The following is a 17,384-nucleotide window of genomic DNA, read 5'->3' as shown; positions in this document are numbered from 1 at the left end:
GCACGCTGGCAGCATGCAATGGTACTTTTCGGATGGAACGAAAAAGCACGGTGAGTGACTCAGCGTGCAATGGCACTTTTATTTGCTATCACGTGACGGACAATCCTCCAATCAAATGGCAAGGATCTGCTCGGGTGTTATATAATATAAACTATTGTGAGAAACGGCTCCTTCTGAAGTATTGTAGTTTTCGAAGAAAGAAGTAATTTTCCACTAAAATATTTGAATTTGCTTTTGAGACCTCGGAATTAGATTTTGAGGTCCCGAAATCAAGCATCTAAAAGCACACAACTTCGTGTGACAAGGGTGTTTTTTCTTCCATTATTATCTAGCAACTTCGACGACAAATTGAGTTCAAATTGTTTGTTATTTTGTGCGTATGTTGAGTTTCACCACGTGAGAAGACTGGTCTTTGACAATTACCAAAGGACCCGTGTCCAGTGCCCATAAGACAGATTCACAGGTCATTGGTTTCCTTTCATCAATTATTCGGTTAGAAATGAAGAATCTGTGCAAATATTTGTGCTATACATGTTCTGGAAATTAGTCATCACATGACTGACTTTCAACCAATAGGATTGCTTAAACTGTCTACGGAATTTAAATCACGATTTAATTAGGCAGCTTGGTGGATTGTTTCCCGTGCCACATTTTGTGAAGAGTTATAAAATAAAGTACTTTAAAACAGAATCAGACAGAAACTTGGGCTTCATTTGACTTTACTTTTTTTCTGGGGGGGGGGTTGTTAATCTGTAGAGTTGTCCATCTTTTTAAATTGCGCTATTTTGAATCATCAATGGACAGTCAATATTTTTGGAAGTGATTTTGTGAGCAACATAAAATAAAAAATTAGTTCGTGTTTTTCTTGTAAAAAACTATGAATCTATGTTTAGTCATTATACCGGAACTGTTTACAAAAACGCCATCTTGTGTAAAAAAACATTGTTTGTTTGACTCATGTAAAACATAATATATACTTTAAATCTAACTGGAAACTGTTTGTGTTCGAGTTTTTTTTTGACGCCTCAAAAGTCGTTTTTGTCAAAGTATTTTGGGGGTTTGAGGAGTCCCTATCACCCGAGAGGATTGAGTTACCCATGAACTAGGGGAAAATTTGATGGAGTTGTTCACACTTGAGTAGACTTGTTAAGCATGAAATTTCTTCCTTGATAAAAACAGGATTACCAACCAAATTTCCACGTGATTTTCTGGATAAGCAAACAACAGCTGAATACCAGTAACGAGCAATATGCAACAAATAGAAATTTGATTGGCAACCCTGTTTTTATCAAGAAAGAAATTTCATGCTAAGCAAATTGTTGTGCTTAGCAGCTCTATGAAATTGGGCCCTGATCTTTAGCGATATCTCAAAAATTCTACTACCTTTTGAAATGTTCACATGTTACTTTTGATTGTACCCAAGTATATTATCTACATTTTAGATCAATCAAAAACAATTTAACGGTACAAAAAACCAAAGTTACACAGGGCTTGCTTCGGAATACACGTTGTCATTGGTGTATTTTGAAGTGCATGTGGTCACAAAATAATGTAAGACCTTGGGTGGATTTCACAATGCTATTCCTTTAATTTTATTCAACTTGGGACCAGTCCTAGGACCTTTAAAGGAATATTTGGTTTTGCTAGCAAAAAAAGTTGCCGGCAGTGTAAGCACTTTATGTAATCCACCATATACATAAACTGACAAACCTGTAGAAGTTCGAGATCAATCGGACATCTGGTTCATGAGAGAATAGTTTAAAACCGATTACAAATATTGCATTAATTGCTTCGACGCTCACTGAGCGAAAAACTCCAAACGCGAAGTTAGATTATTTATTTCTCATAAAATATGACATTTCAGACAGAAATATTTCAAGGGATGTTTCCTAATAAATTATCATCATCTTTTGACCGTGTAAGTTTTATGTAAATCTGTGATCTTCAAAACTTTTGTTTATTACCAACTTTGTAACGTTATTAAAAACCTTAGGCTTGTCGTAAGTTAAGACGTCGGGAGTGACTTGTCCCAACTCTAAATCCATCCCTAGGCTATCGGATTCCTCAATAAAGGTCTTTAAATAATACACATTTTCTGAAATCATGTTGAGTCTTTTTTTAAATTTTGCTTCTTATTCACCGACACCAAAATACAATAAACGAAAGTTGTAGAATTTAGACAACTTCAGAGACTTCCTCCCGAAGTTGTAAGTCGCGTAATACAGTACTTATTTTTATGAATCAATATATTATATTACTTTGATTGATATTCAAAATAGAATGAAATATGATATGATTTTAAAATCATTAACTCAGTCCAAACCATGTGTATTGCCGCTAGCTACTTCGTGCAAGTGACGGGACAACTATAAGAGTATCAAATCAAGGTTCAAAGCTTTGTGCTGAAAGAGTTGAAACTAAATTCTGGGATTTGTCAAATATTTCCAATGTTAACATAGTATCTGAGTTTTCAGGCGAAACTAGATTTCTCATTAATTTGCATTTTCGTTCTTTTTAGACATATACATCAACAAAAAATTGAACAAATCAACAATAAAGCATGTATGGAAATATTGGGGTGAAATTATTGGTCTGTGAAGGGTGAAACGTTGACAGGAATTAGCACAATCCACGTTCAAGAAACATGATGTCTTAAACTTTGTTGCAACTCAACTCAAAAGCCGATCAAAGGTGAAGGCCTATCGCATGTTTTTGCGACTTAAAAAAAGTTTAATGAACTTACACCAAATAACTATACACCATTTTATTGTGGTCGTTCTGGTTGAAGTTAAAAAGTACTATTGTTTCTATAAAATAGTTAAAGGCAGTGGACACAATAATATGGTAATTATCAAAGACTAGCCTTCACAGTTGGTGTACCTCAACATATGCATAAAATAACTTACCTGTCAAAATTTGAGCTCAATCGGTGGTCGAAGTTGCGAGATAATAATGAAAGAAAAAACACCCTTGTCACACGGAGTTGTGTGCTTTTAGATTTCGAGACCTCAAATTCTAAACTTGAGGTCTCGAAATCAAATTCGTGGAAAAATACTTCTTTCTCGAAAACTATGTCACTTCAGAGGGAGCCGTTTCTCACAATGTTTTATACCATCAACCTCTCCCCATTGCTTGTTACCAAGTAAAGTTTTATGCTAATAATTATTTTGAGTAATTACCAATAGTGTCCACTGCCTTTAAAATAATTTATGTACTAAACCATTAAACCATGTTACATCGCAATGTTTACAAAGGAGCCACAGAGCCTGGACTTCCTACAGGCACAGTTGGTTAACAGCTCAATGGAAGAAAACATAAAATCTCACTTTCCTACACAAATTTAACAAACTTTTTATAAGAATAAATGGAGTAACTTTTCTAAAACATTATTCTTAATCTGATGTGATAAGAAAGTAAAGAAAATCGTACCTAATTTGTGTATTATTCCCCTTTAACCAATATGGATATACACGTGATTGGATTGAAACTATATTGTCTACTACTTCAATCAGTACTTTTTATTTGCTGTTTTAGCTTGTAGCCTATAATTGTAGTCACTTTCATCATTGCCTCCGACTGATACCACGGATCAAGTCTAAAATAATTATTCGAGAATTCGGTCGATCATCTGCTTTATGATGACCATTTCTCTCCCTTCATTGGTTGCTGTGTGACGACACCGGGGGAAAGAAAAGAAGAAATAAGAGGAGTGTTTTATTGTAGACCCTTTGCCTTGATTGACCGTCATCTTTGATGAAACGTGTACGCTTACATCAGCGCATACACGCGTGAAGCTTTCCAATATTATTGTAATTAAAGATGGCGGTCAGTGACGTCATGTGCAGGTTATCTATGCAACCAACGTAATTAAGTACTGTTAACATTGTGGGTCGGGAGGGGGGTAGACACCGGGGGGAAAAGAAAAAGAAAAAAGAGGAGTGATTGTATTTACTGTGTGCATTGGCCGTAGACTTGATCTCAAGTCTGAGATCGCGGTTAACTTCCTCTGCATCAGCCACGAAAAACGCCCCCACAACTATCACTCGCACCAACTAGCAGTCTGTGATCCTAGGTTAATGATAGCCTGAACATCTGACGTCATACTTCGAGGTGCGTGAATAACGCCAGAGACCGGCCTCCAAAACCGGCGTGTAGTTTAACCTTTGACCTCAGTCATTTCACATAGAGATACGCAGTCAAATTCTATTGTGGACGTGATCGTGACAGCAGTATACTGTTTGGGCATAATGGATGCACGTTTATCCAATATCATTGTATCCAATGAAATCACTGGATCCTGCCCATGCCATTAGGGACCTGTCTTTATCCTTGCGGATAAAGACAGGGGCCCAATCTAGGTTAATGGCGGATGTTAGTCTGCAAGAGGGTGCTATTTGAGGCAATAGTGTATTGGCTATCGGGTAGACTCAAAGCCACGATCACAGACTTGGAACTAAGGGTCCGTTCGAATAGCTTCCCTGGGTCTTACCCGCGGTGCTCACTCTGGGGAGCCCCTGACAAGTGCCAATCGAACGATCATTCTCGCCCTCTCGTGGTGACGCCATGCATCTCGGGTCACCCCCAAGTGACCCACTCCACAAGCAGGACGCTGGGGGCTGACCTCGTGTGCCTCTGGATGTGACGCCAAAGCTATTCGAGCGCACCGGAGGCAGACCGGGGCTGACCCAGGGAAGCTAAACGAACACACCCATTGTCTACATTGGCCGCCACGGTGGTGAAACGTGCACGCACAATTTGTTGGTCATCAAAAGATGGAGGTCAATAACGTCATGTGCAATCCATATCTAAACACGTCGGATGAAGCACTTTTTACTTTCTGGGCCGGGAGAGGGAGAGACAGGGATTGGGGGGGGGGGGCTGTGGATTTAGAAAAAAAGTATACGGCGCAGTGTGGATATCAAAATTATTCGCGCCTTTTCCCGTCCCGCGGTTTTTGAAAGCACGTGGTTTATACAGCGAAGGACGTGCATTATGTTTAATGCGAACATTATGCAATTGTTATTGGCGCTGTTTCAACAACAAAAATGCTTGGATGCTGTTGACGTAGAGAATACACTTTACTCACCATATTGTGAATTGGTGTAGCCCCACCTATAAAACAAAGCAGAAAAATAACGTTATAAATTAAACGATCATTGACAAAGTGCGCAATTTCGTTCGCATTCTTAGATGAACATTATTTGAAACCTCGAGTTTCTACAACTCAAAATCTGAAGGAAACTTAATTTAACAAAATCTCGCTCGATCAGATCTCCTTAAGAGAATTCAAATCAGTTTTCAAACAACAAATGTTTTATTAGTTTAAATCGGTTTCTTAAAGGATTTGGGTACTTTTTCAAAAAAAAATGTTTCCATAGATTTACATTAAACTTTATAGGGTTTGAAGATAATGATAATGGAAAGCTTCCCTTCAAATAATTACTGAGGTGCTGTAGTTTTTGAGAAATGAGTAAAACAATGTAGTAATGAAAATACGTTTGTAAATGCTTATTATAATTTTGGTCTCATGAGACCAAAATTATTTTTATGACATCGTTTTACTCATTACCCCAAAACTACAGCACCTCAGCACGTAATATTTTCAGTGAAGCTTTCTACTATCATTATTTTCAAACTGTGTAAGTTTAGTGTAAATCTGTGGACATCGTTTTTTTGTCCCACAAAATAATACACCCTTTAACGTGTGTTTATTACTTTTACGTACGCATAACTAACGCATGGATTTCCGGCTAAATAAAAGCTATCGTTATGTTGAAGGGACAAATTGCATGACTCTCCTAACCGGCGAATTCTGCGCTTACGATTACCATTATCTGCTTACGTGCAAGCGCTGAACTTCTGCGCTAGCTGTGAGAATGTCGAGTATACGCACGCCCACAAGCAAACGCCGATTATTTGCTTAAGGTAAGCAGATCCATCAAATGGGAGCCTTTTGAACGCTAGGTGGCAGCAGACTTACCGGGTAATGTCCATTCTGTACGTAGTTATGAGCATGTGCACACTACCGAGAACATTTGACTTTACCTTCTAGGAGTCTGCTGCCACCAAGCGTCCTAAAAGTCTCCCATTTTGGGCTAAGGTAAGAACCCTTACCAGTCCCAGCAGCCCAATGGATTGGAGTACCACGCATTAGGAAAGCCTTGAGGATAGAGTATGATGATATTGTTGAGTTCACCCACTTCATTGTAACCGGTGTGCATGTAGTACTGATCGTTTACGCTGTAACTGTGTACAAAAATCACAAGTTAACAGTCAATAGTCAATAGTCAATAGTGTAGCAATACTTCATAGTCTACTTCTTTGTACACGGTGTTCGTGTAGTACTAGTACTGATTTTCAATGCTGTAGCTTTGTGTACAAAAATCAATAGATAAGAAATACTTCATTGTCTACTCCATTGTAACATTATAGTGCTGACGGCTTATTCTGTAGCTACATTGTTTAAAAATCAACAGTTAAAAGTCAATAGTCATTATAGTTATTGACCGGGGCGCAGTTAAACTTAGACCCAACGTGACGTCAAAACCATGACTGTGCCCAAGCAAAGTGAACTATATGACGTCATATTGATAGAAAAATGGCGCCCAGCGAGTCTAAAAACTTAAAAATTACAAAAATACAGAATACACTAAAAATACGTCATAGGCAAATCAATAAAAAGTATGAACACATTATGCAACGATAACCACAGTTAAAAATGAAAGACCCCGAAAACATTTAATTGCGAGTACGGTTGGAGTCAGCTCTGATCGCTCCTTACCCCTTTACCCGTTACCATAAGTTCAAACAAACTATTCGTAAGGTGAAATTCATTCATTAGTTATTTTGTGATTTTGCTTTTTTTTAATTGATGTAGGCCTAGTCTCCTGTCGGTACTATTATTTTATCAATCCCTATAATTCTAAAATCAATATTTTATATTATTTTAGTATAGTATGTAACGTGAATTTGCTATTTGCTGGCGGGGTCGGGGGGGGGGGGTGTTACGCACATAATTATCGCTCAGTGATGCCAATTTCATAAAGCCTTTGCCTTATTCTGGACGGCCTTTGCATACAAAGAAATATCTCCAAAGATTTGAAGTAAATAAACATAAATAAAAGTACAACATTGGTATTCTATGCCTGTGATGTTTGCTTTGACCCACTTGGCTATACCCAGCTCAACTGAATATTTTAAAAATAAAAGTTTAAGTGGAAAAAATACGACAATATTTTAACTGAGTTAAAGCTATTTTTCTCGATCAATGTGACCCTCGAACTGTCGATGATAAAATACAGGAATCGTATTAAATGGGCCTGCATGTTTAGAGGTAGCCTACTACACTCTAAAACAGTGCTTAGATTTTGTAACCACTTGTTCACACATTTTAACCTAAAAAATGTTTAGATTCGTGTGTGTGTTTAAATACTACAAACCAAGTATAAGCAGGTGTCAAAATGATAAACATGTTTGTCATGTAAACATGCTTGAAAAGTGGGTACATAAATGTGTTTAATACTCTAAGTACTGCTTTAACAGTGCATAATTATTAGTATAGAAAGACACAATCGCGCCCTCTTGTGACTGACTTACGTTGACTGGCCACAACCGTGGAGAGCAACATGAAGTTTACAGCCTGTGATTTAAGAAAACAACACAACCTCTTAAAACTTTTGTTGGTAGCCGAATAAAGGTTATTAATTGGATAACATTATAAATTATATATACATATATTAAATGCACTGGACGCTATTGGTTTACACCAAGTGAGAAGACTGGTCTTGACATCAATTTGTCCAGTGTCTTTTGGCCTAAACAGACAAACTGTTTGAAAGGAATATGGTAAAGAAATTGGCAAGTTAAACTAACAGGGAAGAGATGTGTTTTCAAGAGTTTAAGTCTGTGAAATTTGCGGCTTTAAGAAATAGGGGATATTGTTCCATTCTGTGGATGCAGTTATAGTCACAGTTTGGGATCGCCAGCTGCGCTACTAACTGGTCCTTAGAACGGTAAGCAGAAATGGGTCTCGAGAAGAACGAAGATTAGGGCGAGATGGGTTATGAAAAGTAAAGCAATCCTTGGTATATAATGTCGTGGAAGGCTTTAAAATCAAATAATACCATTATTTGAAGAGAATTGTTTTCTTTTATGGGAACGAAGTTGACTAGTAGCTTACCGGAGTTAGAGGATGAGCAGCCAGATGGAACGTAGATCCTACCTGTATACGCCATACCCATATAAAACGGGTTGATTTTCCACAAATACGGAAAGAACGGCTTCTGGTCGAACCATAACAACTGTTGCATAAGAATGGAAGTCGTGAAGTTTAAATTGTTGCGTTTGTATTTTAGTTAAAAAATTTTCAATTCAAAATTGAGACACATTTCTTCCCATACTTCAATGAAAACTATCGACAGTTACATGTACTACGGAGAAAGCAAACGTCTCATTGAAGGATCACGTTGCCTTAGATCGGTTGAGTTGTTCTTTGAAAAGCGTTCTGTAACCGTTTGTTATGAAATGCATATGGGTAAAAAGATGTTGTCAAAGTAAAATACAATTATCTACACAAACATGCCTTGAAATTGAGTGGTTTTCCTTTTACCTCGTCGACATACACGGTCGGCCATTTATGGGAGTCCAATTTTTGACTCCCATAAATGGCCGACCGTGTTAGTTCTCAAAGTAAAAGGAAATGGATCATTGTATTCTACATTAAAAACATCTTTCCAATCATATGCATTTCATAACAAACGGTTTCAAACTTTTTTATAGACCAACTCGTCCAATTCAAGGCAACGTGTTCCTTTAAGTAACATAAACATAATGGAATTGGAGCTGTTTTAATAAGCTGTAGCTTCAACAAACAGCCAGACAGACAAAGAAACAAACCAAATATACAGAAATGCAGACAAAAGGACAGACGAACATAAGACGTGACACAGCAAGTTCACAGCGATAAAAAAATATATATAAAATAAATTAACTTTAATATATGAAATTACTTTGCAATAAAAAAAGGACATTAGGCCTACAATAAAGTGTAGTTGTCCGTAACGTAGTAACGAATATAATATTGTAAAAACCAATAAAATAATAATGGATGTATGCTAAGCATTTTAGCACGAAATAAAAATAAATTAGTAGTGTTCTGTTTCTCAAAATGCGGGTAGCGTCATGTTTATTAACTTGCATGTAAATCCTTTTTAAATATCAAGTTGGTTTAGTAATTTGCTCATTTTCTCCTTATTTTAGCATTTATTTTAACATATCATGCGAAACTGCAACTATCGTGAATCAGAATACAAATAAACTAAACGACACAAGAATTTTGAAACTGAATGGAAACGCCTGCTTATGTTACAGGTACCTGTTCATATTTCTTTTGTTTGAGAAAGACTCTGAAGGGTCGAAATGTCAGGTGTTTAAACAATTTGGTGCATACCAATAGGCCTTATTAATGGTAAGTTGTTTTCAACAGCTAGTTCTATAATCTAATTAAAATAATTAAGTGCTTTGAAAAAAAAAATTGTAACGTCTATGAGATTAATAAAAAACTGACGAGTTAAAATGCTGGTTGAATTTTCGTCTGATAATGAAAGTTAATTTTACTTTCTACTTTCTGACATCTGTCTACACTGCTTTTCAGTAGCGGTACACCATTTTGACAACATGGTAGAAAACCTCTATTGGGCAAATACTGGTTCAGGTTTCACACCATTTGGGCATAGACATTTTGCACAGGTTTGTTATTTTATGCATAAGGCCACATAAAAACAAACGGTTTCAAACTTTTTTTATATACCAACTCGTCCGATTCAAGGCAACGTGTTCCTTTAAGTAACATAAATGTTAATGGAATATTGAGCTGTTTTAATAAGCTGTAGCTTCAACAAACAGCCAGACAGACAAAGAAACAAACCAAATAGACAGAAATGCAGACATAAGGACAGACGAGCATAATACATGACACAGCAAGTTCACAGCGATACAAAATATATATAAAATAAAAGTTACTTATATGAAATTACTTTGCAATAAAAAAAGGACATTAGGCCTACAATAAAGTGTAGTTGTCCATGATCAAACAAGAAAGAATGCAACAGTAACGAAGTAACGAATATATTGTAAAAACCAATAAAATAATAATGGATGTATGCTAAACATTTTAGCACGAAATAAAAATAAATTAGTAGTGTTCTGTTTCTCAAAATTAGCGTAAGGTTTATTAACTTGCATGTAAATCCTTTTTAAATATCAAGTCGGTTTAGTAATTTGCTCATTTTCTCCTTATTTTGGCATTTATTTTAACATATCATGCGAAACTGCAACTATCGTGAATCAGAATACAAATCAACTAAACGACACAAGAATTTTGAAACTGAATGGAAACACCTGCTTATGTTACAGTTACCTGTTCATATTTCTTTTGTTTGAGAAAGACTCTGGAAGGGTCGAAAGGTCAGGTAATTAACCAATTTGGTGCATACCAATAGGCCTTATTAATGGTAAGTTGTTTTCAACAGCTAGTTCTATAATCTAATTAAAATAATTAAGTATTAATAATTGTAACGTTTATGAGATTAGTAAAAAACTGACGAGTTAAAATGCTGGTTGAATTTTCGTCTGATAATGAAAGTTAATTTTACTTTCTACTTTCTGACATCTGTCTACACTGCTTGTCAGTAGCGGTTGATCGCCCCCTTTTTGCGGATGGGGGAGGGAGGGATTATTATTATTATTTTTTTTAATAGTTTTGTTTACATGCCAAATATGAAATCAAGAATAAAGAAATCATCACAATCACTATAAAACTGAGGGTTTGTGTGTTTTTGATGTATTCAATAGTTTTGTCAAACAAATTTAACGCCTAGATGACATTTTCTGTAAACTTTTTCAAACAACTAAGCACAGTGTAGCCCAAGTAAATATTTGAAGAATTGTTCTTGCTTTGCCAACATGAATAAAAACCTTCTTTAAACATCTTTTCAAACCTGTACGTTTTGAAAAAAATATCAGCTGAAAAATCTGTGAAGTAAAAGTATAAATAGATATCCAGACATGGACAAAAATGAGGTCGGAGGGTTTTGAATGGTCGGGCGGGGACGATCAACAATTTATTTTTTATGTGGCCTAATGTTGGGATACACTATAAGGAGAATACTGGTCTTTGATAGTAATTTTTTTGTAACCAAATGTGTCCAGTGTCTAATAGAACCCCGAACGATGTCATAAAACTTAAATAACTTGAAAACTTACCTCCCCGTTCAAAGTGGTGCCACTACCCGGGTCCTAAAAATTAAATTAGTTATCACAATTATTATTCCAATTCACATAAATTAATTAATACATCAAAAGAGTAAGCTCAATTTCTTGGTTCATTGCCATTTATTTGCAATAATTTGTTTTTGTGAACATTGTTATTTTGTTAATTATTTATTAAAATAAATGTAAATTGTAAATGCACATCCAACCACAGTGAGCCCAAGAAATGACACAAGAAAACAGTTTTTTTTTGTTTTAAGTTTTTTTTATCGTAACCGTACACTCTAAAAAAGAAAAGAAAAAAAAAAAGAAAAAAAAAAAAAGCTGGTCAAGGGTCAGATCTGACCCGGTATCCGGGTCCTCTCGGAGTCCAGGTCAGATTTGTGACCCGGAACTTTTTCGAGTTTAACTCTTGCCTCTCTATCCACCAGTTCGGACACGGACTAAGAAGTGTCTTAAATGTGCAATAATTATTATTGTTTCAATGGCTGTTTCTAGTTTTTATTGCAATGCTTTAATAAAGGCAGTGTGCACTATTGGTAATTAATCAAAATAATCATCGTCATAAAACCTTTCTTCATTACGAGGAATTAGGAGAGGTTGATAGTATAAAACATTGTGAGAAACAGCTCCCTCTGAAGTGGCGTAGTTTTCGAGAAAGAAGTAATTTTCCACGAATTTGATTTCGAGACCTCAGATTTAGAATTCGAGGTCTCGAAATCAAGCATCTGAAGCACACAACTTCGTGTGACAAGTGTGCTTTTAAATCATTCATATTTCGCAGCTTCGTCGACCAATTAAGCTCAAATTCACAGGTTGTTATTGTATGCATATGTTAAGATACACCAAGTGAGACGACTGGTATTTGACAATTAACAATAGTGTCCTCTGCCTTAAATGTAGTTTTTGTAAATTTAGTGATGAATAAAAGGCCGAAATGAATTTCCCACTGGGAATATTAATAAAGTCAAGTGATTTTTGAAGAGAACAATTAATGAATGAAGTTTGCTTATTTACCACGAGGTTGCCGCCATAAATATGGTTCAGGATTTCAAAGGCCATATTGTAGTTGCAGTCATTGATGTTAGGTGAGGCAAAGTTATTGTCACACGCATTGGTGTAGTCAGTGGTGATCTAACAAGTAAAAACAAAAAAACAATGATAACTTTAAAACAATACGACATCAACTTCGTTTAATGAAAACTCAGGATTCCCAATTGGGTGGCATATTCCCAGATGGGCGAAAGTATCGTGAGCGTTGATACCTAAGATTTGTATCGTCTGAATAACCTCCAGTTGGGACAAACTTCTATAGGCCTTTATCACGCTGTCACCATCTTGGTCATATTCCCTGTTTCCAATAACAAAAATGAATGCTAAAATTCATTGCACATGGCACCAGACTGTTATTTCGTCCAGCCTCAGTTTGGTTCAATGAGTTGGAATGAGTTGGAGTTGGCTAAATCAAGATGACCACACCGTGATAAAGGTCTATTGAAGTGTTGTTAGCCTGAACATCTGACGTCAAACTTCGAGGCTCGTGAATTACGCCAGAGAGTGGCCTCTAGCATGGGTTAATCCCAGTCCATAATTATCTTTCACCTAGATTCATCGACCTCAAATGCAGCTGCCAAACGTCACTTATAAATAATAATAATAATGAAAGTTTATAAGGCGCCGGTATCCGCCATGACTGACGCTCGGACCAATCAAAGTACAGATAAGAAAAGCAACGTCACTGCACGTTATCCATGACATCATTGTGCAAGTAAACCAGAGGAGGTTTCTGCACAGTATAGAAAGATGAGATAATGATTGTACCCAATGAAAATCACTGGTACTAAAAAGCAAGTGCTACTTGCGGATTAAGTCAGGGAACCAGTCTAGATTGTTTTATACTTACAAATCCGTGTCCAGCTGGTAGGTCGTACTTTGTCATAATATCACTGGCACTGTTGACGTAGTGGTCGTAGTAATTCTTGAGCTTTTTAACAACGGCTGAGTAAGTAAAAGAAGGGGGAAAATAAACTTGACGGACTTGTTTTGGTGTTGGATGCTTTGTGGTGTTTAGAATAAGAAGAATGGTAAACCTGTGCGAACCATGTATATCTCGTTGAGGGAATGTTGGCTCTAAAAGAGCCGGATGTGTCTTTTTAGAGCCAACACTGGTTATGTACATCGTGTGGAATAAAAATAATGAATGCTAACAATCATTTTGCAAACAGGAACCAGACTATTTTGTTCTTCCAGCCTCGGTTTGGTAACATTGATATCGATGGGAGAAGTTCAAGATGGCTGCACTATGAAAGGCTAGGACAATCCCCGTCCATTTGCACCTTTCACCTAGATTCACCATTAATCGAAGCCGTGTAATCAAGAAGGGTCTACATTTCAAACTCACCGGTTGGTACGATAGTATCTTCAGTACCGCTGAAAATATAGACGCGAGCGGACGCCATATTGGATGTTGCGTCCACCTTGCCGTTGGCGGCGTAAGCATCGGTGTCATCGATGAGGTCCTGGACATCAATGTTATTACCATTCCCGATTGTGGAACATTCCCCATAGAATGCTTTATTAGAACTCCCCTGCGCACAGTAATACGGTCCTGGCATGTATTGTAAAGATAAAAGTAAAGTACTCCGTTGAAGGCACTAGTTGGTATTTCCTCAGAATAATTTGTTACCATAAACACTTACTTGGTAGCGAGCAATGGAGAGCTGTTGATAGTATAACATTTGTGAGATTTGGCTCCCTCTGAAATGTTTCACTTGAATTATTTGAATTGAATTCGAGACCTTAGCTGAGGTATCGAATTCAAGCATCTGAAAGCACACAACTTGTGTGACAACCCATTTTCTCGCAATTTCGGCGACCAACTAAGCTCAAATTTGTCAAAGGTTTGTAAAAAGACTGGTCGGCCATATTGCGCGTCATGGATTTACATTGTGGCGGCATTAAGCAGTAAGCTCCGGAAGGTTAACATGCCTTTTCGTGTGATTACGTTTAGTATAGTGCTATGAAAGGAAAATAGGACAGTAAGCACAACATCAGCCGCTAAGCAGCTCTATGAAAATGGGTCCTTGACTAACCTCCTGCCACTGCACCAACACCCATGATGCTAGATGAGTATGCCACGTGGAGCTGGACCGCCATGTTGGCCCCTGATGACACCCCACTGACGGACACTTTGGTCGGGTCTGCTCCATAGTTATCTGCGTAAGGAAAAATTGGTCATTAGATTTTGTCATGGGATTGTTTGTATTTTGAGATGTTCTTACGTTTTACCACTGTTCCGGTGATTTGGAGGAAGTAATATAAATTATATCATTCCACAACTGCTCAAATGTAATAGTTTTTACGAAGTTTTTTTATATTTTTTATTTTGTACTTGTTATAATATTGCCCTTTAATGTGCGATTGCATTATTTTCATGTACTTATATTATTAACATAGTTAAGTGACCCATAATGTATTTAAATCGAAAATAAAAACCCATTATTTTACTTTTTATTTTGACCTGATAAGATATTTGGATTATCATTTGTATTTAAAGACACTGGAGACTATTGGTAACTGTCAAAGACCAGTCTTCTCACATGGTGTATCTCCACATACGCACAAAATAACAAACCTGTGAAAATTTGAGCTCAGTCGGTCATCGAAGTTGCGAGATAATAATGAAAGAAAAAAACACCTTTGTCACACGAAGTTGTGTGCTTTCAGATGCTTGATTTCGAGATCTCAAATTCTAAATCTGAGGTCTCGAAATCAAATTCGTTGAAAATTACCTCTTTCTTGAAAACTACATTACTTCAGAGGGAGCCATTTCTCACAAGGCTTTATAATATCAACCCCCCCCCCTTTACTCGTCACCAAGAAAGGTTTTATGCTAATAATTATTTTAAGTATACCAATAGTGTCCACTGCCTTTAAGCAGAAAACTTTCGTTAATTAAATATGCTTTATAATATTGGGCCCAGCTGTGAGTGACAGCAATCTTAAAAAAAAAAAAAAAAAAAAAAAAAAATAGCATAATATTCGATATTTGCAAAATATTTGTTTTTAATCAAAACAAGTGGATCAATATAGGGCACAGACATTCAATTTATCACGAACCTATATACCAGGTTAAATTGATTAGTTTTTCTCCCTTATAGCGTCACTATTATGACAAATGGTGTTACATCGAAGGCTAACTAACCATGGCCCAATTTCATAGCACCGCTTAAGCAGATAGTGTTGCTTAACAAGTTTGTGCTTAAAGGCACTGGAAACTATTGGTAATTACTAAAAATAATTGTTAGCAAAAGAACTTACTTGGTAACGAAAAACGGAGAGCTGTTGATGGTTAAAAGTACACTGTGAGAAACGACTCCCTCTGAAGTTATGTAGTTGTTGAGGAAGAGGTAATTTCTCACTCAAATAATAAACTACTTCAGCTGAAGCATTTTATTTTGCATCTAAAGCACACAAAGTAGTGTAACAAGGGTGTTTTCTGTCATTATTCTCTTGCAAATTCGATGACCAATATTGAGCCCAAATTTTCACAAGTTTGTCGTTCTATGCACTTGTGACGGGGATGAACCAAATGGGCCGGGTACTGGTTTTTGACAATTGCCAAACGTATCCATATCCTTTAAGCAAGAATGAGCACGATACCAGGCAAAACTAATTGTATTTGTATTTGACTGGTAACCTTATTCTGGTTAGCACAGCAAATTTGTACAATGCAAAGCTAATTGTTGTGCTTAAAGACACTGGACACTAATTGTCACAGACTAGTCTCCATAGTTGGTGTATCTCAACATATGCATACAATAACAAACTTGGGAAAATTTGAGCTGAATCGGTCATCAAAGTTGCGAGATAATAATGATAGAAAGAAACACCATTGTCTCATTATAGTTTCACGTGAAGTTGTGTGCTTTCCGATGCTTGATTTCGAGACCTCAAATTCTAAATCTGAGGTCTCGAAATCAAATTCGTGGAAAATTACTTCTTTCTGAAAACTACGTCACTGCAGAGGGAGCTGTTTCTCACAATGTTTTATACCATCAACCTCTCCCCATTCTCGTAATCAAGAAAGGTTTTATGACAACAATTATTTTGAGTATTCTACCAATAGTGTCCACTGCCTTTAAGCAGCTGTATGGAGTGTAGGCCAACCCCTCGTTATAACGAAAGAATCCTGCGTACTTACCTAAAGCGTCCCATGCTCCCGTCTGAACTGCGTAAACCAGCACTACCAGCACAGAGATAGCTGCTTCTCTCCACGCCATCATTGTTTAGTCTTCACCTTCAAGCAGTTAGTAGCAGAACCCAAAGAGAGTTTGACTGATTTTACGCCCCGACCCTTCTTTATATGCAAGTCTACTAGCTGCAGGACGACTAGACTGGACAATTACCCGCATTGATAAAGACAGATACTTGCTTTTTAGAGCCGGTGATTTCATTGGATAAAACGTCGCCGGATAAATATGCAGTGACATAAGCTTTCCCTAGCTGTGTTTCCATTGGTCGGAGGTGATGTGGGTGTAGCTGACAAACATCACCTCGGACCAATCAAAGCAAAGATCGGTCGTGAGTTCAGCAAGAATGTTGAGTTATCAACCAATCATACAGCTATAAACTGATCCAGGGATAAGGATAGTCTTACAGGCCATGGATGCAAAGATTTCATTGGATAAACGTGCTTTGACGTAAGCTTTTCATATTTTGTAGTGTGACGTCACATATTCAGGCTCGAGATTCCACACAGAGCCATCCCTGGAACAATTGTCTGTATTTTGATATCGACAGCTCTGCAACGATCACGGTCACGCGCCAAAACCAGACGCGCATGCGTGTTTCTTCCTAGCTTTTACAATCGAAGCGAGTCACATTTCATTTTCATTTCCCTTTCAGTCGTTTCTTTTCATTCCAACAGATAATCAAAATAACAATAACAGAGGGAGACTTTTTGAAAGCTCTGCCACTAGAGGGCAGCAGACCTACCAGGTTAGGGTGCACAACTCCTATAGAGAGGTTGCGTGACCCCGCAAAAAGTTCGTTGTGCGCGCCGTCGGCCATGTTGAGTACTATTTCTGTTTGTAACGCGTCGTCTGCTCGCAACA

General features: G+C 37.1%; 1 protein-coding gene across 1 annotated transcript; it reads right to left on the bottom strand.

The window, feature by feature from the left end:
• Positions 1 to 3,136: 3,136 nt before the first annotated feature.
• On the bottom strand, positions 3,137 to 16,636 carry LOC117301569. The gene is made up of 11 exons (XM_033785596.1): positions 16,472 to 16,636; positions 14,361 to 14,483; positions 13,670 to 13,876; positions 13,172 to 13,266; positions 12,286 to 12,402; positions 11,263 to 11,295; positions 8,180 to 8,300; positions 7,597 to 7,639; positions 6,115 to 6,246; positions 5,087 to 5,112; positions 3,137 to 3,666 (listed from the first exon to the last, which is right to left on the bottom strand). Exons 1-11 carry the CDS (start codon positions 16,551 to 16,553, stop codon positions 3,605 to 3,607), a joined length of 1,041 nt encoding a protein of 346 aa, XP_033641487.1. The 5' UTR covers positions 16,554 to 16,636; the 3' UTR covers positions 3,137 to 3,604.
• Positions 16,637 to 17,384: the final 748 nt, after the last annotated feature.

Source organism: Asterias rubens, chromosome 17 (genome assembly GCF_902459465.1).
Source record: "Asterias rubens chromosome 17, eAstRub1.3, whole genome shotgun sequence".
Lineage (NCBI taxonomy): Eukaryota > Metazoa > Echinodermata > Asteroidea > Forcipulatida > Asteriidae > Asterias > Asterias rubens.
The sequence above is the reverse complement of the archived record's forward strand: the minus strand, read 5'-3'. Positions and strand labels throughout refer to the sequence as shown.

Bases quoted from the DNA above. Each gene is read 5' to 3' on its own strand.
- LOC117301569 (XM_033785596.1), bottom strand. From the start codon at position 16,553: ATGATGGCGTGGAGAGAAGCAGCTATCTCTGTGCTGGTAGTGCTGGTT. The intron at 13,877-14,360 runs GTTAGTCAAGGA...AATACATGCCAG, and splicing joins TGTTGGTGCAGTGGCAGGAG to GACCGTATTACTGTGCGCAG. The intron at 5,113-6,114 runs GTAAGGGTTCTT...TTTGTTTTATAG, and splicing joins CCATTGGGCTGCTGGGACTG to GTGGGGCTACACCAATTCAC.